General features: G+C 46.6%; 1 protein-coding gene across 1 annotated transcript in view; it reads right to left on the bottom strand.

Moving 5' to 3' along the window:
- ADAM12 (ADAM metallopeptidase domain 12) overlaps positions 1-23,692 on the bottom strand; it is a gene marked incomplete at its 3' end in the record, with an annotated part of 325,053 nt that overhangs the window by 115,908 nt on the left and 185,453 nt on the right. The window contains 1 exon segment of the mRNA XM_080822952.1: positions 3,983-4,061. Within this exon segment, the coding sequence (XP_080679078.1) occupies positions 3,983-4,061 (79 nt within the window).

Here is a 23,692-nt window from a genome sequence, read left to right as displayed (position 1 = left end):
AGTGACTGCATGAATGTTTTGGAAAGTCTGGTCTGTGCAAGGTGCTGCATGAGGCTCTATGGGAATGGAAAATAGATATAAGAAATATTCCCCACCCATAAGAGTTATGGTTATATTATGGATTATATCTGAAGAAATAATATCAGTTTTAATAATACTTTTCATCTAGATATAGTAATACATTAAATTACATTACCAGATACATAGATGTCAAACTATCTTTGCATTCCTCAGATGAGTACCATTTGGTCACAAAGTAGTTTTCAAAATATGTGCTGGATAGGATCTGTAAATATTTTATTTAGGATTTTTGCAACTATGTTCATAATATAATATTCGTGTTGTGCATGCTCTTTTTCTGACTTTTGTAGTTCCTCTCTTCTCCCTTAAAATTTTTTTAAAAAAGTTTAAAGGGACTATTTTTCCTTTATAGGTTTGGCAAGTTACCCGATAAAATATTTGGGTCTGATGTTTATTTGGGGAGGGTGGATTTAAAAAACATTATTTTTTATTTATTTTCTTTATATAGTTATATTTACATTTTTGTTTCACCTTGAACAGCATTAAGAATTTACATTTTTAAGAAAATGGTTAGTAATGTTGATAGCATTCCTGTGATTCTCAAAAATCTCTGTATGGCAATAGTTATGCCCGTCTTGGTGTTCTTAATACCACTGTTTGGGAATTCTTCTTTCTTCTTGATTAGATTTGTGTTTTATTCATTTTATTAATATTTTCAAAGAACCATCTTTTGGCTTGATTCTCTCAATTTGGGGGGGGGGGGTCTTCCTTTTCATTAATTTAAGCCCATCCTTCAAAATCTTCCTTTCTGAGAGAGGTATGGTTAACTCTCCCTCTCTGGTTATGGATATGTCAGTTTACTGTAATTCTTTTGATTACTGCTTCACAGGTTTTGAGGCTATTTTATTGGTACACATAGGTTCACAGTTATTCAGTTATTTTACCATTCTTTGGAATTGTTCCTTTTATCATTAAGTAATCAACACCTTTATCCATAATAACGCCTTTTTTTTTTTTTTGCCTTAGGATTTAGCCCATCAGATATTAATGCTACAACAGCAGCTTTCTTTAGGTTAATATTTGTCTACTATTTATTTTCTATTCCTTTCACGACCATTTTGTATTTTGAGTGTGAATCTTGTAAAAATTATGTGGCTGGATTTTAAGTTCTAAGCAGATAATCTGTTTTTACTTTAACAAACAGATTCATTCTATTTACATATAATTAGATTAATATGTTTGCTCATTTTTATGTACTTATTTTGTGTTTTATATTTACTCTGCTTTTCAAATCCTTTTGCTTCTTTCCTGCCCTCTACTGAGCTGATACACTATTTTTGTTCAGCATTGATTATTTGGGATTAAACATTCTGCTTTTCCATTCTTTTAAGGGTCATACTTAAATCTGCAAGTTATTTATCAAAATCTAAAGTAAACATGGGTCTGTATTATTCTCGAGTACAATACAAATTCTTATACTGTTTTAAATCTATTTGCTCATCTTGTCTTAAAACATCCAAATTTAGTCACTATTCTTGCAATTTTTATCCTAAATAGCTTGCTTAGATCTACTCACATGCAATTATCCAGCTTACTATGGCCTCTGATGTCCTACCCTGGCCCCTTGTGTTCCATTTCTTTCTTCCTGCAAAAGCCTTTGATAGATGCTTCGTTAGAATTTAAGAGCAGTAAATTCTCTTATCTTTGTGTGCGAGTGCATCTTATTATTGTTTTTGTGATTTTCCGTCAGCTTTCTGGAATTTTAATTTTGTAGTTGCTGACAAGTCTGTTGTTGGTTCGACTGTCATTTTGCACAAATGTCTCTTTTCTCTCGGGTGGTTTTACGGTTTCATCCTTGCTGGTGTGCAGTTTCAGCACAAGCCTTCCTGGAGGGAATTTATTTTTCTTCTTCCTGCTTGGGACGCATGTCTTTCTTCAATTCCAGGACACCCTCATCACACTCTGTTTAAACACTGCTGCTTTTTTCCCATGTTTCTTTCTTTCTGTATCTTCACTCTGGAGTTTCTTTTTTTAAAAAAATAGACTTTATTGATTTATTTACTTCAGAGAGAGAGTGCATGAGTAGGGGGAGGGGCAGAGGGAGAGGGAATCTTGAGCAGACTCCGAGCTGGGTGTAGAGCTGGAGGCAGGGCTTAATCTCACGTCCCTGAGATCACAGCCTGAGCCAAAATCAAGAGTCGGACACTCCACTGCCTGAGCTACCCAGGTGCACCTTCACTCCAGAATTTCTATTAGGCCTATTCTGTTGTCTTTAAAATACTTACAATTTTCTCTATTTCTCTATTATCCTGCAATCTCAGAGGTGCCAATTCTCTTGTTACTCTTGTTCACCAATGCTCACTTACAGGGGCTTTTCTCACTGTGTGTTTTGTAATTTTGATTTGGGACTCGTCGTTGTTCTTTGTTTTTGGGGTCTCGTGATCTGAGCTGTAGAAATATCTCTGCAGAATTATTTCAGGTGGCTTCAGCCCAGGGGACCCCAGATTGCTAATGTGGGACCAATCGTAGCCTGACTGGTTTCATTATATTTTTGAGATCGATATATTGACTGGGAATTACATTTCCATACAGGTATTAGAATTGAGACACTAGTCCACTGCACCACAAACACATACTTACAAGGCTAGCTGGGGTTTCAATTTCTCTATTTTTTATGGGCGTTTTCTTCAATCCAGGATACCCTGAGACAATTCTCTTTGTTGTCCCTTCTCTGGACTAGAGTTTTTCTTTTTCCCTTTTTCACAGAGGAAGCAGCTCTCTGGGGCCCAGTTTCTGTGGGACTCTCAGCTGTAGGTGCCCCGACTTCTCTTGCCCCAGATTCCAAGCACAGGTCGCCCTTTGAGGTATGAGCCCAACTCACCAACCTACTGCTCCGAGCTCATGTCCCCTCCTTGTTCCTGCCTCCAGGGATTTCTTGGATTCTCTTTTAAGCTTGACCAGGTTTCGACAAAAGTTCATAGATGGTTATATTTTATCCAGGACTTCAATGTGCTTTCTCTAGGCTGGAAGGTCAGTATCAGGTCATTCCACCAAATTGCTATGAGTCTGAAGGTATCAATTTGTACTTGCCTCGTGCCAAACACGTGATAAAGAAAACAAGCCTTGGCATCGTTCACAGAAGGGAGAGATCCCTGCCGCTACTCGGGGCTGCTTGACAACAATTCAATGCAAATGTAAAGCCTTCCTCTAAGCTAATTCTTTTTAAAACAAATATCCAGATCTTTTTAAAAGTAATTTTCCTAGTCCTCAGAAGGCTGCAACTCTCTTCAAATCCCTATACTCACACACACAGGCTGAGTGAGCACAGAGGGTACCCAGGAAGCACTTGTTAAAGGATCAGATAGAAGTAGCCTCTTGTCTCAGTTACACATAAAACTTCAAATACCAGGAAAGCTAAAAGGTGATAAAAGTTATATTATAGTTAGAACCATATTGTTTATGGAGGATTTATCGTTTATATAAATAAATGGCTTATACCTTTACTTATGGTAGATACACTTATAATAGGTAGCTTACATTTCTAACAAGTAGGATACATTTATAGGTTCACTAGAATCAATTTTCCTTTGAATTTTTTGAAGACACTTAAAGTGTAACACAGCTAAGTTCAGCCCAGGCTACCTCGAACTTCGGCTTTTCAAGCCACCTTGAACTTAAGCTAGGTTTTCTAGAAAGGGTTTGCCGAACTGAGCATCCCCTGGTGAGTAGAAGGTGGTTTCAAGGTCAGCAACACCTCATAGGCCTGTCCTGGCACAAAGCTGGCCAAGGCCAAGGTTTCCTGGAGCTAGGACACAATGCCCAAACCCTGAGTGGCACACAAGCTCTTGGTGGGATCTAAGTGAAGAATCCGGGCATGTGACTTTGCTAGGAGAAAAGAGCCGCGAAGTGCAAGCCCAGATTGGATCGCACAAGATCACGGGGGTCTACTAGCTGGACTTACCGTGTGATTTCGACTGAGGGAGATGTCAGTGCCATCTTGCAGATAATGAGTTTCTGTGAAACTGCTAGCAATGAGACCTCTGTGGAAAAATAAAAACAACAGGAAAAGATGAGTGTAGCATCGTACTGGTATGTTGCCTGTGAGTTTCTAGGCCGCAGGGCGGCCAGCATCTGGCCCATCCTTATTTCACAATGCGGCTCCCAAAGGACCTTCACCTATCCAGGAAGGAGTCAGGAGACCCAGACAAGGGGGATCCAGATGTGTGCTCGGAACAACAGCGTCCACATTCCCCGGGGAGCCCTCCCTCCCTCTCTTACCTCATTCCTCCCAAACACTCCCAGGCATGTCTACCCCCAGGAACACAAGCACACATGTGCACACGCAGCGGGACCGTGCACGGAACACACACTCTTCTGCAAATCACACGTGCAGGCTTCCAGGCTGGGGGACTTAACCTGCCTGACAGTCAGCAGGCTCTCCCGTCTAGAATCAATGGCGGCACCACCTGTTGGGAAAATAATTCTGGGTCCACAATATTGCGCCTGCTGAAGCCTCCTGAGGTGAGAGAAACAGCTATCGATGGGAACATGTCAAAGAAGAGAAGAAGAGTTCAGAACCACAATGAAATGTTCAAAGCGCTGCTACAGAGGCTGAGGAAAAATGATTTCGGACACAATGAAATATTGAATTTTTAAGATAAATGGAAGGCGGAGAAAAAGCCCTCTTTATCCTAACTGAAATTGTATGTGGTCTACTAGATCTTCATCGATGAGAGTAAAGCCTGAGTTTCTTTAGGTTTTCAATTATACAGCGATCTCTTTTGTAATATGTGCTATTTTATTCTTTTTCAACAGAACTATGACAAATAGTTCCTGTACGCCTACTATGTGCGAGGTGCTGTACTAGCTGCGAGGGTACATCGGTAAATAAGGACACGGTGGCCTGGTGGGGTGACAGAGGAGACACCACCCAGCGTGGGGAGGGCTGCCGCAGAGGTAGGCAGTCTCACCGGGTGAACGGAACATGGCAGGGGGGTGTTGCCGAAGGAGGCTTTGCCCAGGAAGCCTGACGCTGGAGCAGCGGCCGGCCAGACAAAGGAGGGGTGGGAGGAGAAGGGAGTTCCAGGTGGGGGACGGCAAGGCCAGGAGACCTACGGTCTGAAATCTGGGGAGCCGGGCTGGTGCGAGACGGGGAAGGAGGGGACCGTGTTCATGGAGCCTGGGTGGTACCTGCCGGGGCGATGAGGATTGAGAACTATCATGTGTACTGGACTTTGCAGGAGGTGCGGTGCCCGCCGGGGGGGGGGGGGCGGCTGTCTCCCTGCCCCCCAGCCTTCAGAAAATGCACTTCGCCCCACTGGTTGTGCTGGGAGTCGCTCCACTTCCAGTCCAGAGATAAACCTGGGATCCAAGCGGGCCATTCGGGAACCTTCCCTACAGCATGCCAGGAGCTGGGGTCCCTGGGGAGTAGTCTCGCCTCCTTGTTCGCCAAACTCCAGAACTAAGCTCACTGGGCTTCCCTCAGCCGGGTCCCCTGCTTTCTGAGGACTCTCCCCAGGGGACCAAGCCATCACTCGGCTCTGGCAAAGGGGAGAAAGGGGAAGGCTTTTCCAGGTGTGCGGGGGACCCACTCCGCCTCTCCCCTTCCCCGGTAAAGCCCTGTCCTTGGGTTCAGCTGGCTTGAGTTGGGTTTTGCAACCAGAGCAAACGGGGAAGAGACAAACAGGGAAGAGACAGAAGTCGGGAGCTGTGGACACAGCAGATTAGGGACACTTCCTCACAGTCCGTCTCCCCAGTTTCTCTTACAGCCACGCCCGGAACTGAAAGCAATCTCCCTGTTCTACGTGAATTTTGATCTATTTAGGATAGGCCTGGCTTACATCAGTTAAGCCCATATAGTGGTCTGACTTGTGCTCTACTCACCAGTGAATGTTGGAGAAGCGTGTGCCTAAAACACAAAACAGACGATCCCTCACACTCACTGACAAAGGTACGTGGATCCTTCTGTACGTCCCCCCACACCCACCCCTACTCTGCACAGATCATGCTGGGTGAGGTCAACTTCCCTGCGGCTTTTGGTCTCAAGTCCTCATCCTCTCAGTATCCCTCCTGTGAGCTGTCAGAGGACCCTCTGGACAGGCTCACTGCCAGGGAGACTGCAGCCCTGCTGGGATGGGCAGCGGCAGGTGGGGGAGGTGGGCGAGGCTGGTGACCTAGACCAGGAGAGCTGTAGGGGAGGCCAAGGGGATGGGGACAGAAAAGGTCAATCCAGAGGATAGTTCTGAAGGGAAGCAGAGAGATGGGGTGTGAAATCAAGAGGCAGGGGCTTGAGGGGAGAGGGTTATCTAAAGGGACGAGCTGGAGAAATGCGGATGGAGAGGAGGCAGAGCAAAGCCTCGGGAGTCAGAGGGAAGATGCTTAGAGCACAGGGGTGAGTGAGGAGGAGCCAGGAGCTACGGCCGGCCGGCCTCAGGCAGGGCCTGTAACAGCCTAGTGCTCCTGGTGAAGGAGGGGCTTGGTTGGCTCCAAGTCACAGAGAGAGGAGAAAAAGAAAAACGTAATATAATTCAAGTTATATTATTATTACTTACATTATTTACTGTTTGCTCATAATTTTATTATTCTGCTTACATTGGGTAGTATTTTAGTAATTCCACTCTTGACAGTACTAGATCCCTATTTTGAATGAACCTAATGCTAAGAGGAGTAACACACACAGAAATTTACAGAGACATGATTTATAGTCCCAAAAGATACCATTTTAAGGCTTTCTAACTGAAAGCTGGTTTGAATGGATGTCCAAGGAGAAGACATACTTCATGTATGAGAGACATGGAAAATCTGCCAGGAAGGCCAGGAATTGGAGAAGATGAGCTTTTCATAGACAACAGTCTATGAAACAGTCTTGGGGACAAGAGGGATTTGGGGGTATACCAGCAGAAAGATTAATTGTAAAGTTTTAAAACATGACTCTTTACACTAATACAAAGGCCCATGAACAACTTCTGCCTTTAAAAACCTACTGCTTCATTGCACTACTAGGTATTTATCCAAAGGATACAAATGTAGCGATTCAAACGGGCACCTGTACCCCAGTGATTACAGCAGCAATGCCCACAATAGCCAAACTGTGGAGAGAGCCCAGATGTCCATCGGCAGACAAATGGACAAAGAAGATGAGGTGTACATATACCACAGAATATTACTCAGCCATCAAAAAGGATGAAATCTTGCCATTTGCAACGATGTGGATGGAACTAGAGGGTATTATGCTAAGGGAGATAAGCCAGTCAGAGAAAGACAAATACCATATGATTTCACTCATATGTGGAATTTAAGAAACAAAACAGAGGAACATAGAGGAAGGGAAGGAAAAATAAAGTAAGATGAAACGAGGGTGGCAAACCACAAGAGGTGCTGAATTCCAGGGAACAAACTGCGGGATGCTGGAGGGGAGGTGGGTGGGGGATGGGGTAACTGGGGGACGGGCATGAAGGAGGGCACGTGATAGAATGAGCCCTGGGTGTTATATGCAACTGATGAGTCATTAAATTGTATTTCTGAAACTAATACCATGTTAACTAAATTGAATTTAAATAAAGAATTTTAAAAAATGCTACTGCATTTCCTTGTTGTCCTGATGTCACTTAAACCGAAATACCACCTCAGTCGTACTCTGAGCTCTGAACTGCGTCGCTGCAGTTCCCTTTGTTGAAAGACGGAGAGGCTGACTGCTGAGTCATGCCTGAGCATGTCCGCTGAAGCTAGGACACGGATGACACTCCTTTCTGAGTTTTTCTCATAGAATCTGGGAAAGAAATGGCCTGGAGCGCAGGCGCAGGGACAGCACTGTGGGTGTTAACCTTCTCAAAGGGAGGGCGGCACACAGAATAGACGCTCAGGCTCCACGGGCATGGCCGGCACCCTGAGCTCAGAGGGGCTGGACCGGCTCATGCCTCAGTTTCCCGCAAGGGACTGGGACTGGAGATGGAGGGCAGCCAGCTGGCATGGCCTCTGTGGCCCCTCTGCAACGCTCAAGCCATGGGTCTGTGATTCCACAGGGGGCTCCAGGAACTGGGTGTCCCTTGGCTACACGCTGCACAATAGGACCCAACCCACTCTCTGTGCTGACCTCCTCTCATCGCCAGACCGTCCACCTCACGTTTCCCTCAGGCTGCGAGGAGCTGAGGGCAGTGATGGGCCGGTCCAGGTCCCACTTTGGGGTCATGCACTCCCCTGCTTAAAGCCAGAAATGCCTTCCCACTGTACTTGGGATGAATTCCCCATGGCTTCCGTGCTCTCCCAAGTGCTCACAGCCTTACCCCCCCAACACGCCGTGACTGCTTGTGACTCAGTCCACCCCAGGCAATGCTGCCTCCTGGCATGTTCTAGAACATTTCACACCCTATCCCACTTAGGGCCTTTGTATTTGTCCTGCCCTGTGCCTGGACCATCCTCCACGTGATTTTTCGTGGGGCTGGCTCCTTTTCATCTTTCGGGTATTAGTTCAATGTCTTTGCAGAGGGTCCTTTCCTGATCATCTTCCTGGAAGTGGCCTCCATCCCCACCACTCCCCACATCATAGAACGCCTCTGGTTTCCTTACTCGTCTATGTCCCCCAGTCCAGGCCCTGTGCCAAGCCCTTTATAGGCACCTCACTGAATCCTCATAGTGCCTCATATCTGGCTCTGTGGTTTAGATCCCATTTTTACTCCAATTTAAACAAGGAAACTGAGACACTGGGAGTTTAAGTGACCCACCCAGGAGCACACCTGCTTTTGGTGTGAACCTGCGCTCTTAACCACTGTGGGGCACTGTCTTCACAGGCCGCCCTGCAGACGGTGTACTGAGGGTTGGCTGCAGGTGCTGGGCTGAGCGCTGGGTAAGTGCGTGTCAAGGGGAAAAAGAGACGGACGACGGGACGGACGGTGAACGACCGGATTTCAGGAGGGGGCTGCAGGCATAGTCTTTTTGCCTAGGGCTACCCCTACCCAACTCAGGTGTTCCGTGTTTCATGTCTTTCTTAGGGACCATGACTTGCTGAGGAACCATAGCTGAAACTGAGAATGTGCTCACTCGAGGCTTCCTAAGATGTGTGTCTAATTTAAAAGGGCTAGAAGTCAAAGGCCCCTTGAGAAAACAGAGAGGCAGTAGGACAATGGCCATATTGGAAATGCAATAGCAATGGGCCCAATCTCCTTAGATTTCCCCAAGGAGAAAATCCAATTAGATGCATGCTCTGTGTCAGCAAATGAAAACAGAAGGTGAATGCATAATTTCATGAGAACGGTCCTTTTCTCTGGTTGTTAGATGAACTGATCTAACATGGAATTCTGTTCCTCTCTACACCAGAAAATAAAATGCTGGGAGTTGATTTTGGTATTTTCCATATATTTTGCTATTATAAGTGATACCTCAATATTCACATTTAACATGTACTGTGCTGGACGTCGGGAATGAGACCTCCCTCAAACTCACCATCTGGTGAAGGACAGACCCAGAGAGTGATGAGAGCTCCGTGATGGAGATACGCCCAAAGCACTGGGGGGGTTCAAGGAAAGCCTTCCAACCCAGAAGCCAGCCTGAGGGAGGTGGTACCTCATGAAAGATGGGGAAGAGGAAATCAAGCAGAGAGAGGATAGTGACCTGGGAAATGGAGAGGAATGAGGAAGAGAATAGTCGAGATACGGGTAACCACATTTTCAAAGGCACAGAGAGCACAGGAGGAGCGTGCTAGTGGGGGATGGGCACAGGGAGCAGCTCTGTGGAGTTGCAGGGGTTAGGGTGTAGAGTTTGTAGTAGGGAGACACACGTGCTCAGAGGGGCAGGCCGGGGACTAATCCTACAAGTTGCAAGTATTGCTGAGTTTATTCCGTGCAACGGGGAGCCATTAAAAGTGGCTGTGATCTGAGCAGACACAAGCTTTGGAGAAAAAGGTCACTCTGACAGCCATGTAGATAACATTGGGAAAGCAACAGGGCGCCTGGGGGCTCAGTCAGTCAAGCATTCGATTCTTGATTTCAGCTCAGGTCTTGGTCTCAGAGTTGGGAGTTCAAGCCCCACACACTTGGCATGGGGGGAAAAAAAAAAGAAAGAAAGAAAGAAAGAAAGGCAGCAGGAAGCTAGTGTGAGCTGATCAAACAAATGACCAGACCAAGATATGAGACTTCAGGATGGGAAATTCAGACAAGGGCACAGAATTAGGAGCTTGAGTGGACAAGTGAGATGGATAGTTCATACAGGAGGGAAAGGAGACAGTGAGGTCTGTCTTGGCCATGTCGAATGTCAGGTACCTGGCAGTCATGGTCGTGTACGTCCACCAAGCAGCTGACTTCCTGAGTCTAAGATTTAGGAAGTGGTTGGGAGTGAAGATAGAGATGGAAACACCCAGACAGCACATGCTCTATTTATAGGAGAACAGGTACAATCTTGTCTTTTCCAGTTGAGCACTCTATTTTCTGAGTTCAAAGTCTTTGGGTATATCTGGCTAGAAATGATCACTTATGATTTACATTAGAACACTGTGATACAGTGTTCTTATAAAATGTCTTACCTTTCTGAAATGATTTGTATATTGAAATTTTAAAAATTACCCCCAAATTGCCTTTTGCCTTTTTAAGTTAGGATTGAAATGATTCCACTCTAAATTTACTATTATATAATTTAGTTCTGTAGTTTGAATCATCAAAAGGGCATATTTTATTCCCCAAAGCATAAGAGAGCAGTAAGAAATACCTGCTTATTTTTATTTCTGGGATCACTTTCTCCGTCCTCCCTCCAGTAACATCTCTCCAGTGTTCTGCCAGGACTCTGTTATGGGCCTTTCCTTGCTCAGCTTTGTTTCTCGGTGACTTGTCTTCTCCCACTTTGGGTTGAGCTAAAGGGCAGAAACTACATCCCTAAGCTAGCATAATGCCTAGCACACCAGAAGTACTTAATAAATAAATGATGGCAAACATAGAATCATTAGAACAGAGAAGCACCCATTTGGACAGAATGTGTTTAGACTAATTGGATCAATTAAAAAGAAAAGAAAAATGGCTCTAAATTGTGGTCACTGATCTTGGAGGGGGTCTGGGGTGAGGGACAGTCACATTCACTCCCTTGTTATTTCAAGAAGTCTAAATGCCGTCACGTCATCAGGACCAACCCTGACAACTTGTCACCAATTTCAATTTCAGGACCGCTTAAATGAGGGAAGAGAATCTAAGAGATCGGCATCAGTTATTTAGAACATGAAAAACTCGTTGGTGACATGTCAACTTTTTTCTATTATTTCTTTGAAGACTATACATATGGTTTAAGGGTTTAATTATGGTGCGCAGCATATTCATGCGAAAGCATCACAAGACAGCTCGTGTGTGGGCTGCACTTGCAGGCACCACGGACATTCTGCAGTTAAATCGCACACGCACTTGCGGTCTCTCTAGCAAACCTGTTTGGTATTCACAGCACCCAAACCGATTTTTTGCTGAAGATTTACTTCGCTACAAGTTATTATTCTGCAAATTACCAAATGATTCATATATAAATTTGGGTAATGGTTTTCTTTACAAGAATTTGAAAATACAGCTCTGAATGTGTTCTTATGAGGGATAAACCATCTGGAGCTTCAACAGGATATAACACGTAATAAAAACCATAATTAAAAACCATGATCAGGGTCTTCCCAGTTACTAAAATGAATATCCTTTATTGAAAATGATCTATTCCTCAACCAGAGCTAAGTAAATAGAAAAGATCAAGAGGAAAACCGATATGTGCCCAGACTGGATGTTTCAGACTCGGAAAGAACTCCTAGTTTTCAGCGAAAACCCCATGGCGGCTGGAGTCACGGGACTCCCCATGCTCATAGCCTTGGCTCTTGTGGACTCTTTGGTGGAGAGATCAGACGACTGAATAATTCTCGATAAAGACAGTGCACTGAGGTATGAAGTAAGAGATGGAAAATGAAAGCCAAGAAAAAGAATCCAAGACCTGCCGTCTTCTATGTCTCAGCTCTGCTTGAACGTCCTTCAGAGCCTCGTCCTTGCAAATACTTAGGCTTTTTGTTTTCCTTGTAGGAAAAGTCATCCTGGCAAACGAATGATGCTCTTGGTTCTTGTTTTGGGGAGTGAAAGGAAGAAAAGCGCCATCATCATGACCATTTACGACTTGTTGTCTTCACCAGCAGTGCCATCTCCCTGCTGATGTTCGCTCATCAAGGACTTTATGTTGGCAGAGACACTGTAGTGTAGGGGCTGTTACCATTTGCCCAGCAAGGAAGATGGAAACACACAGAGAGGTTAAGGGACTTGTCCAAAGCCACACAGCCAAGCCGGTGGAGACTGAACTTGGTTCTCTTTGGCTCCAAAGTCCACCTCATCCTAACCATGGTCAACCCTGCTTTGCCAGGAAGAAATCTCAGCACACGATTCTTAAGGTTTGAAAAATAAGCAGCAGCAAATCATATTGTATCTTCTCCTGAAATAATTGTTTCCACCCTACAAAATGGGGCTTATGCTGTTTCTCATAGCACTCCATTCAATTTAGCTACAAAATTCAAATTATTTTGGGTTATAATTTTGGTATTTGGGATCCTAACTATTTCTAGCTGTACAACTGTAAGAACAATGAAGCACTTACATCGGATGTTCTTTTGTTATTCTCTATTTGCAAAAATACTCAGAATGATTAAGCAACTTTTCCCCCCCAGAATAAAAAAAAAATTCCCTTTCCCCAGCTCTTTCTCATTTAGTTTCACTAACTATAATAAATAAAACTGTTGAGACAGCATTTTGGAAACTGTAGGGGACAATTAAGTTCCCTGCAAAATAATCCTTAATATACTGCTTCCATTTTGTCACAAATCCACAGACTTTTGGGTCAAATCATGGGGCATTTACTCTGAGGTATGTGATTCCCATCCCTTGGGGCTCTTCAGATGACCCCATCCACGCACAGAGTGAACGGGTTACATGAGCCACCAGGGACGGCTGTAGACTCGGCAGAGACGTGTGTCAGGGTGGCGGGGAGGCATAGCTTCCAGGTGAGACGTAAGGGCAGGGGAAAGATGAAGGGTTCCAGCCGCTGCTGCTCCCCGGCTTCATTCTACTTGGGCCTGAAGAGTCGTCAGGCTACTCTTCTCCCCAATTTCTTGGCTACCTGTGGTTGCAGTGGGTCTTTGTTTCTTTAAGACTTATTTATGGGGCGCCTGGGTGGCTCAGTGGGTTAAGTCTTTGCCTTTGGCTCAGGTCACAATCCCAGGGTCCTGGGATCGAGCCCTGCATGGGGCTCTCTGCTCAGCAGGGAGCCTGCTTCCCCTCCCCCCACCTGCCTGCCTCTCTGCCTACTTGTGATCTCTGACTGTCAAATACATAAATAAGAATCTTTTAAAAAATAGAGATTTATTTACTAATTTTAGAGAGAGAGAGAGCAAGTGGGGGAGGGGAAGGGCAAAGGGAGAGGGAGAGAGAGAATCTCAAGCAGACTCCTTGCTGAGCGTGGAGCCTGACATGGGGCTCGATCCCAGGACCCCGAGATCATGACCTGAGACGAAGTCAAGATTTGGATGCTTGCTCGGCTGAGCGGCTCAGGCGCTCCTCAATGTATTTTGAATGTGGGCTTATAAACGGCTCTGGGTGGTTCTTGATGGGATAGGACCGTCTTCATAGCATGAGATTTATCAAGTTTAATTAACATATTTTAAAAAAGATTTTATTTATTCATTTGACACAGAGGAAGGAGTACAAATAGGCAGAGCACAGGCTGAGGGAGAGGGAGAAAGAGGCTCCCCTCTGAGCAGAGAGCTGGATTCGGGGTTCGATCCCAGGACCCTGAGATCACAACCCAAGCCAAAGGCAGACACTTAACCCACTGAGCCACTTGGGTGTCCCCAGTTTAACTACCTTTTTTTTTTTTTTTTTAAAGAAAAATAAGGCTGTTAAACAGGAAAAGTTGGAAACCCAGCAAACCATCCATTCTGAAGGTAAATAAAGCCCCCTAGCCACTTTTTCCAGATAAGATTGTAAGAATAGATTTTCTAAGTTAGCTTAGATTTTCTAAGTTAGCTTAGATTTTCCAAGTTAGCTGTTCAAACATTTCTGTCAACACAGGTAAAAGAGCTAGTTTTTTTTTTTTTTTTAAGTTTTAAAATTTTTTCTTCTTTTGAAAAATAAGTTGGTCGTGATAGCAGAAGTAGTGGCTAACATTCGTTTGAACTCCTACTAAGCAAAAGCACTTTATATGCATTATTTAATTTTTACAACAATCCTAGTGGGCTGATTCCTGTTTTGAGATGAGGAAACTAGGATCACATAGAGGTTCAGTGACTTGTTCTAGGGTTGCCCAGCTGGAACTGGGCAGACCGTCTGACTTCAGAGCCCCAAATCATATTGCTATGCTTACATTTGCCTTTACTGGTCATCTTTCTTTCGAGGGACACTCCATTTAATATGCCAATTCCTGACTCTGAAAACAATTATAGTTTGTTTTGTTAGTTTGTAGTTAGTTTGTTCAGTAGACCCAAACTACAATTCCAAAAAAGGAATTGTAGTTTGGGTCTATTCCCATTTACTGATATAGATTCGAGATGAAAAGGAGCAACTGGGGGGAGTATGAATCAGGGTTCTGTTCACCTCTAGTCTGAAGAATAATTCCCTGTGGGAAGCTGTTTTATGTGTACTGGCCTAGAAAAGGTTGTCACTGTTCCATAGAGAAAGGTGAAAAGCTCCGTAAGGTAAGTGAATGAAGAATGAAGCCCATTTATATTTTTTTGTTGGTGCTAGATATTATCTGAAAACAGTCGAGGAGGTTTGACACCTGAAGTAAAGTCAGCCTTGACTCATGTTCAAATTGCCCATCGTGCCCTATAATGCCAGTGGTATTTATGGCTGCAACTCCCTGAGCATCCACACGGTCTATGATGGGGCAGGACATGTTCTAACTGGCTCTTTAAATCTTTACTGTGACCATTTCATAAATGTAGAAACTGAGGCTCAGAGGTGTTGAGAAGTGTGTCCAAGGTCACAGGGGGATCGAGTAGAAATAGAGTGAGGTTGCTAGATGCTGTCACACCTTATACTCAGCCTTTGGCCATCACCTGCACATGGAAAAACACACATGCTTCCATCTCCTCCAGCCCAACAAAATTCTTGGTGGATGATTTTAAGGGAGGCAGGACCCAATGGGACAACCAAATACGGTGTGCAAGGAGATGAAAGCCAAGGGAAGTGACTCCAAGTGCTACAAGGGTTGGGGTGGGTCCTCCTTATTGACTTTGGAGGCCCTGTCTCCTGCCTAGTTCCTGGCTCCCGAAAGGCTTCCAGTCAATATTTGCAGGATGCTTTGGCTAGTATATTGTTGAGTAATACAAATTCAGATCAGGAGACAAATCTACCCTCAAAATACATCGCTGACCACAGTGTGGTAACAGTGGTTGAGGGCAAACCTGGTTCCACTTCTTTCTTCTTTGTGACCTTGGGGGTAACATTTGACTTTTGTTGTATTACAGTTTCCTCATCTAAGATGGGGATAATAGGACCTACTTCATAAGGTTCTTGCAAAGATAATATATGCTAAATGCTTACACACATGCCTGGCCTAGATTATGTGCTCGATAAATGGGAACAATTATTAGGATTCATAAACTCACCAGCTTCTGTCCCACGCACCCCCCACTCCCAGATCCAAGGCACCATCTTCCCTGGCCCAATCTTCTGCGACAGCTTCTACACCACACTCCTGTTTCCACTCTTGTTCCACCCCCATCCCTTTTCCACACAACAGCCAGAGTCAAATTTTTAAAACAAAAATCGGATCATACCATTCTTCCACTTAAAACCCTACACTCCCTTCTGACAGAGCCTGGAGGGCAGTAAAAGTCCTGGAACGTGGCCGGGCCCCGCCTCCCTGTCCACAGGCCCAGCTCACCTCACTAACGCTCTGGGACCTTCCTTTGGTTTTTCAAGGGCTCCGCCCTTCTTATCTTGCTCCGGAACATTCTTTCCTCTTTCCCTGCTTGGCCAGCTCACAGTAACCCTCACCCTAAATGACATTTTCTGGAGCAGCCTTCTCTGCCTGCCCCTTCCCACATCTGGTTCTTCTCGTTGCCCCTCTTGCAGGGACCTGCCCTGTTCCCATAATGCTCACTGCCCTTCACTGCTAATTGGCTCTGTGACTTGTTTGACCTTATGCCTCCTTCATTAGGACGGTGGCCCAACTCTCTGATTCCCTCTGTGTCTTCAGCCTTAGACTAGGGCCTACAACCTAACAGGTATCCAATAAACATTTTTTAAATTTTTTAAATTTTTTTAAAGATTTTATTTATTTATTTGACAGACAGAGATCACAGGTAGGCAGAGAGGCAGGCAGAGAGAGAGGAGGAAGCAGGCTCCCCGCAGAGCAGAGAGCCCGATGCGGGACCCTGGGATTATGACCTGAGCCGAAGGCAGAGGCTTCAACCCACTGAGCCACCCAGGCGCCCCGTCCAATAAACATTTTTAAAAAGATTTTATTTATTTATCTGAGAAAGAATGCGATGGCAAGAGAACATGAGCAGTGAGGAGAGGGAAAAGCAGGCTCTTTGCTGAGCAGGGAGGCCGATTCGGGCCCTGATCCCAGAACCCTGGGATCATGACCCGAGCCGAAGGCAGACGCTTAACCGACTAAGCCACCCAGGTGCCTCTCAATAAACATTTTTTGAAGGAACCTAATAATCAAGAATGAGAAAAATACATCAAAGGCGTTCATAGACAATACAGTCATTACTGATTTGCTGGTTATTTAGGGTGGGAGGCGTTTCTTCCTACCCCCCCAAAACAAAACCTACCACCACCAAAACCACACGAAACCTGACAGATCAAGGATACTTAAAGGTTCCATCACCTTGAACAGATCTGGCCTTTTGTTCATACTGTGGAGCGAATAAGTTGAAAATAAATTTTCTTTTTAATCTTCAAAGATCAGTTTCTCAATTTTTAGTATTCAAAAAAAAAAGGCGAGCCAGATTTGGAACCACCAAATCAAAACACCTCTTCATCCACGGACATAGAGCTTTAAGTGGAAAACGAAATGACTCTGGTACGCAAGGAGCTTCCCCACCCCAGCGGGTGTCTGAGGCGGCTGCTGGTGGGACCGGGCACCTTCCACGGAGCCCCAGGCGGGCAGTCCGGCCACGCCGCAGGGCTGATGACCGGGTAAGCTCTTCCACAGAAAGCTGGAGGCCGCTCAGCCCGTTTTCCTCACCCACACTGCTCGGTGAGGAACTTTTATTAATTGGTGCTCTGAGGCGAAAGAGGGGATTTTCTTGGCCCCAGAGGAAGCCGGCCAGCCAGCTCCCAGGCGGACTCACAGATTGGCCAGCTGGGCTCTCTTAAAAACTGACCTACATTGAACCAAGCTCAGAGAATGTGTGTTAGATCAAATTTGTTCCTTTCTGCTTACTCAAAGACAGTTCTGCTTTGCAAATTTCCATCGCCTCAGTGCCAAGAGAGAGATGCCAGGAGTGACCTATGGCAGGGGGAAAAAGACCCCTAGCTTTCTCGAATTCTCTCCACCAGCCACTGAACTCCTCAGACTGTCTTGCGGAGCACCAGGCTGTGGTTCTGAAATGAAGGTCTTGCTCCTTTTTTTTTTTTTTTTTTAAAAAAAAGGGCCTACTGGCTGAGAAGCCGCGTGCTCAGAGCCACGGTCAGGGAAAGCACACCCGCGTTCCCGGGACGGCCCGCTGCCGTTGCCTGCTCACGTCCCCGAGGCTGAGTCACAGAGATCCCAAAAAAGTCACAGGTTTCTGCCAGCACCAACAGGCACCGATGTCTGCGAGAGATCCGGTTGAAAAGAACGGATCTCTGGGGCAGTGAAGGGCTGTAAAATGTGAAACTGTAAAATGAAACCATAAGCCCCATCTGAACTCTGGTTGCTGTGTTCTTCGTAGGAAGTATTCTGTTCTCCCCCACTTTTTTTTCTTTTTAAAAGCAACCACAATAAGAAGTCCTTGTAATACCCAAGGTGAAGACTTCTGATTCCCAGGAGCTACTCCCTCAAAACTTACCTGATTAGCATTTTTTTTTTTTTAAATATCTGGAAGCGTTTTGCATTTTGACCGAATGCCTTCGAGAACCCCCAGGGAAGACCCAAAGAGCAGACCCCAGTGACAATGGGCCAGCGATGGATTTCTCTCCAGGATAGAGGCCACACCGATCAATATTCCCACGGCTGGGCCTCTGAACTACTTGCCTCCTCCACGTGGGCTCTCCAGGGGTAAAGGAGCACTTTCCATGGTTGCCTTAATTCCTATTCAACTCCAGCCTCCAGGTTTATGAAGAGATTGGCTAATTCTAACAGCTAATTTTCCACGAGCACTTAAGTGGTTGAGTCAGAACATGGCTGGGAATATTGGTTCCTGCCATCATTCTTACCAGAGGGTGACAGGAACTACCTTGTTGATTTCATTAGCTAACACCGTACATGGCAAACTAGCACCCTAGGTCATGACTAATAGAGGCCTTTAACGAGCATCCCAGACTCAAACTGTACAACTGGTTAAAAACCACGACGGGGGTGCTGAGCTGGCTCGTATCCGATCGAAGCCGGGACCCACTACACTTATGAAAAGTTTGGAGCTCATAAGCCATCAGCCTTCCCAGTGAATGACCGGCTTGGTGCTCTTTTAAAAGGCTGTTGGCATCAGAGCCATGACAACACACACGGTGCTCAGCTAACACAGCGCTTCTCTCCTGGACGTACCTTCTGTAACCACTGAGTGTCCAAGATATCCTGGGCACAGGGCACCCGACCCAGACCATTACTTCACTTCTCTGGACAGACTTTGGGCAGAGAAAAGACAAACATACTTCCAACATTTCTGGCTGCCCAGTCACGGATCTGTTTCTCAGATGACAATACTGTGGTTTCTTTAAAAAAAGGAACAGAGAAGAATACTTCCTGTAAAGAACCCGGCAGCTAGAATTCACATGGGATTTATGGTTTCGTTTTTACACAACAATCTTGCACGCAAAGCTGGGGATTGGGATTACATCATATGTGCTACTAAACTCATATTCTAAAAACATGCTCCAGAAAGGAGTTCTTCATTAAAAGCTGAAATCTTTCCATGTGTCTGGGGAAAGAAACAGCAGAATATATTGAGGAGGAGGAAGGCACAACTTAATGATTAAAAAATGTAATTTATGGCGATCTGCTTCAGTAATCTTTCCTAAATAGTTTCACAGGAAAAAAATACTATAATCACCTACAAGCTGATTGAATTAATCAACGTTTCTCGGGGTCAGAAAACAGTGATGTATCCTCCTGTATGTCAGAAGGCTGCAGAAATGTATCAAACTAGGAAATGTGTAAAATGTCAATCAGTGCTCTTGACTTTCCCCCATAAGTGTGGGTGTTTCCAGAGGGAATCAATCCCACCTCGGCTCCCTGGGGGGTCTCTGTTTGGCCCCAAGACCTGTGAATCTGAATCAGCTGTTATCTGTACCAGCCCTGGGGACTTATTATTCATTTTGCTGGGTGTGACAGTGGCACTGTGGTCTCATAAGAAAATTCCACATTATTTCAGAAACACATACTGACGTGTTGAGGGGCGAAATGACATGGTATCTGGTGTTGGTTTAAAATGACCTCTGAGAAGCGAGGGGCCCTGATAGAAGAAACAGGTGCGGCCACGTGTTTACACCGATTGACCCTGGGTCATGGCAGTGTGGGCAGGTCTCTCAAGCTCGGCTCTGCTGACAGGTGGCACTGGGGAACTCTGGCAGAGGCTGTCTCTGGCCTCCACAGGACAGTAACCATCCCCAGCTGTGACAACCCAAACTGCCTCCAGCCACTGCCCCAGCTCCCCTGCAGGGAGGAACTCCCAGAAGTACCATGATGTGGGAGCATTCATATTATACTATTTTCTCTTCTCCTGAATACATTTAAAAGGTTTCAGAGTAAAAGGCTTTGCAGTTCATGGAGGAATAAAAGTATGAAAAATCATGGTGCCAGGTGAGTCTCCTGGGCTGTTTGGAGAACATTCCTGAGGAACATGGCCATCTCGGTCCGGGGCCCAGACACCAGGGGAATTTCTGACTCTGGTCCTGAACACACGGGGTTGGGGGTGAAGGGGGCGGACCCACCTCAGGTCCGGGATTCAGCCCCTCGGGGGAACTGGGCTAGGAAGGTACATTGAAAAAAGCAGCATCAGTCCCTCGTTAGGTTGTATTCCGTTTGCTTTATCCTTTGTGCCGACATGGGCTGGCCGGGGCTCACTATCTCCCTCCCCACTACCCCCCCCCCATTTTTTTCTAAACCAAGTGAGAGCAAGTGTCACACGTCACGGCCCTTCACCCCTATGCACACTGTGGTGTATTTCCTACAAGCGGACACGGTCCCGCGCGGATCGTGGTGCGGCTCCCCCACGTGAGGAGTGACACCGATGCGGGGACACGCTCACCCGCTCTTGGGTTCATATCCTCACGTCGTCCATGGACTCAGCAATGTTCTTTTGCGGCATTAGTCCTGCCCCCCACCCCACCCCCAACCACCACCCAGGACAAGATCTGGTCTAGGACCAGACGTCGCTCTGGGTGGTCATGTCCCTTTACCTCTTTTTACTTTTTACTAGCAATTCTGAGAAATAATTCACATCCGTACGATCTAACCACTCAGAATGGCAGTTTTAGTCTATTCACAGCGTTGTCAACCATCCACCCCATCTGATTTCAGGACATCTTTGGTCTCCCTTTGCCCTTGACCCTGTACTCATCACCCTCGGCCTCCTTGAATTTAGAACATTTCTACTGCTTTTCTTTTACTTTTATGATATTTAATAAAATTCTCCTCATGTGGCCTTTGTCTGCTATTTCCTTGTGATTCAATGAAGTGGTCCATTCTCAAAGCAGCCACCTCCCACCTGACGCCATGTCTCTCTCAGGGTGTCCCGGGGAGAGACACGTGCTGTCTGTCTGTCCCTCCAGGCTGATCACCTGGCCGAGGTGCTGTGGGGTGTCTGCACTGTACAGTTCCACAGGGTGCTAATCTAGGGGGACATCTGGACGAGGAACACTGTATTTACATGATCTTCGAGTCTCCTCACAGCTTACGATGTGCAAGGAGAGAAGAGAGAGCTTCGACTCGGGCGCTCCCCGCCTCCCTGCTCGCGGCTGGGCCTCTGCCCGGGGAGGCGGCGGGGCGCGGGCGCGGCTCTGCCAACCGTCCTGCCCATTCAACCCCGAGGCTGGCTGCCTGGTCCCCGGAGCACGGCTCACTCTCTGTGTGGATTCTTACGGTCCCTCCCGGAGCTAGCAGAGGAAGAGAACACATTTCTGGAAGGAGGAAGGCAGTCCTCACTTCCCCGGCCGCGCCTCATGCGTGGGGATGGGGACCCCGCCTGCCAGGCTGCTCTCGGCCCGGGGGGGGCCTCGGAGGCCGCGTCCCCGAAATACTCAGCTCAGCCGCGCTGAGCCCGAGCTGCCCCCGCCGCGTCGGCTTCTCGTCCTGCTTCGGGCCTTTCTCTCGGCTCCTGGAACCTCCACAGGCCATGGAGGCCGCGTCGGGGGAACTGGCCGTCTTCTCCTCCAGGGTGGGAAGGGGGCCCGGGACGAGCCTCTGATGCGCCGACAGGGAGCAGGAAGTCGATGGGGGACAAAATGCAACGGATGCTTCACGTGCACTCGCGGTCTGTCGGGGTCAAGGCAAACCCTGTCCTGTTTGCTGTGCTTGACACAACCGAGTGCCCCAGACGTGAGGGCCTGGCCCAGGCGGGGGGGGCATTTCTGCCCAAGACACATGGGCGAGGGGGGCACCGGGCAGAGCCACAGGGAGAGCTGGAGACCCCCTTCGGGGCGGGAGTCCCGCCGGAACGGTCAGAAACACGAGGCCCGGCTTCCGACGACTCCCCAGGGAGCCCCACGGGGCAGACCGGGCGGCGCTCGCAGACAGCGTGTTCACAGGCCGGGGACGAACACCGGCGAGGAGCAAAGGCAGCCTCCGGGAGGCCGTTTTGCCCGGAGGCCATGAGGCCACACAGCCAGGTGCTTAGAACTTCAACTGGCCTTGGCCTTGGCCTGCCTGCTCGCAGGGCAACGTTAAAAAATATTATTATTGTTTAATTGTAACAATAACAATTGCTCAGAAAATAAAAACCAAAACAGGCAAACCATTGGAACACCAAGAGGAGATTTCTAAGGGTTTTTATTTTAAACACATGTTCCTAAATCGGCCCGTGAACAGTGCCAAGAACACAGCGTCGAGTCTGTTTTCCTTTTTCTGTGTACAGGATTTACTTTGGAAACTGCCTATAAACGCCCTGAAACTTTTTCTCTCATCAAAAACAATTGAGGAACAGGACAAGGAGTTCTGAGGCATAATCTACTCATTTCGCTGAGTGGAGGGAGAGGGAAGGGATGCTTGCGTGACAGGGACCGAAGCGACGGCGGGGGGGCTGTCGGGAGAACGCGCCCCTCCGGCCCGCCCAGAGGAGGCATCGCATCGCACAGCATTCTGGAAACCCGGCCCAGCCCCTTGGCTGCCCTGCATGTTGGCGGTGGAGGGAGAAGAAAGGCTCTCCCTTCCCATTCTGGAATGCCCTGGGGGCTGCGGCGTCGTGTAAGGGACCCCAGATGGCGTTCAATCCCCAGAATTAGGCAAGAGAGTCTATTCCCTTCCTTTTGACCTATGGGGCCCTGGAGGGTCTCTCCCCGAAGCTGGGGGGTGGAAATCCACACTCCCTGTGTGCGAGCCCAGCGGAAAGAAATGGCCGTCCCCACCCCCACCCCACACACCACAGAGAGCTTCTCCAAGGGAGTCAGCTCATGGCGGTCCCCAGGGTTAGGGTCAAGGAACTGGGTGGTGAATAAAACAGACCACGCACTGGGGTAACTCACTGATGTCACACACAGCAATTGCAGAACAATCCCAGGAAAGCTAAGAATGTTGTCGGGGACCCGTCAGAAAGAGCATCATGAGTTAATGTGCATTCAAGGCCTCGGTGGGCCCCCCTGCCCTTTGCTTCAAAGATTCACAACTCAAGTGAGAAGGATAAACAGTTTTCTCTGCCCAAAGCCATGATTCAAAATTCTGGCTTTGTTATCCGTCAGCGTGGGATTAATTATCACGAGGCCTTGTAGGGGATTCACTTATATATGATATAAAGTAGAGTTTACTGTCATTTTAAATAAAGACACTGGATGAAATTTAAGGCCTACGAAGGGGAAAAAGAAGATAAAACCAGAAATGGTGAGACATCACAATTCTGAGGAGAATTCTGAATCATGATCTGGGGCATATTCTACCTGGTGTTCAGAATAAGTAAATAGCTGAATTAAGTACATCCCATATTATTTTATTTCAGAGTAATATGATTCTTTTGTTTCTATTGCATAGGAAGCCATGGTGTAACTAAAATAAAATCATCACCTTTGGGCCTAAAAATAATGACCTTATAAAAATAAACTGGAATAAAATCGTAATTCATAAGGGCTTTTAACAAAATCTCTCCTTGTCTCCTAAAGTGTGGAGGTTTACGTGGTTAAATGTCAGTGACCCTTCCGTGTGTATCAGTGGACCATACAATCTTTCCTCCAAGTATTTAAGACCAAACCCCCAGAGAGGAGAAAGTAAAGAAAGAAATCTGCAGTCGTGGCTCCTAATCTTTTAGAAAAGGGCTCCTTTCATTTTGAAAAGAGCCACCCTACTTGTATAATGCTACAGGGAATCTGTCATTGTATCATTTTTTTGG

The sequence above is a fragment of the Martes martes genome, assembly GCF_963455335.1.
Source record: "Martes martes genome assembly, chromosome: 14".
Lineage (NCBI taxonomy): Eukaryota > Metazoa > Chordata > Mammalia > Carnivora > Mustelidae > Martes > Martes martes.
The sequence above is the reverse complement of the archived record's forward strand: the minus strand, read 5'-3'. Positions and strand labels throughout refer to the sequence as shown.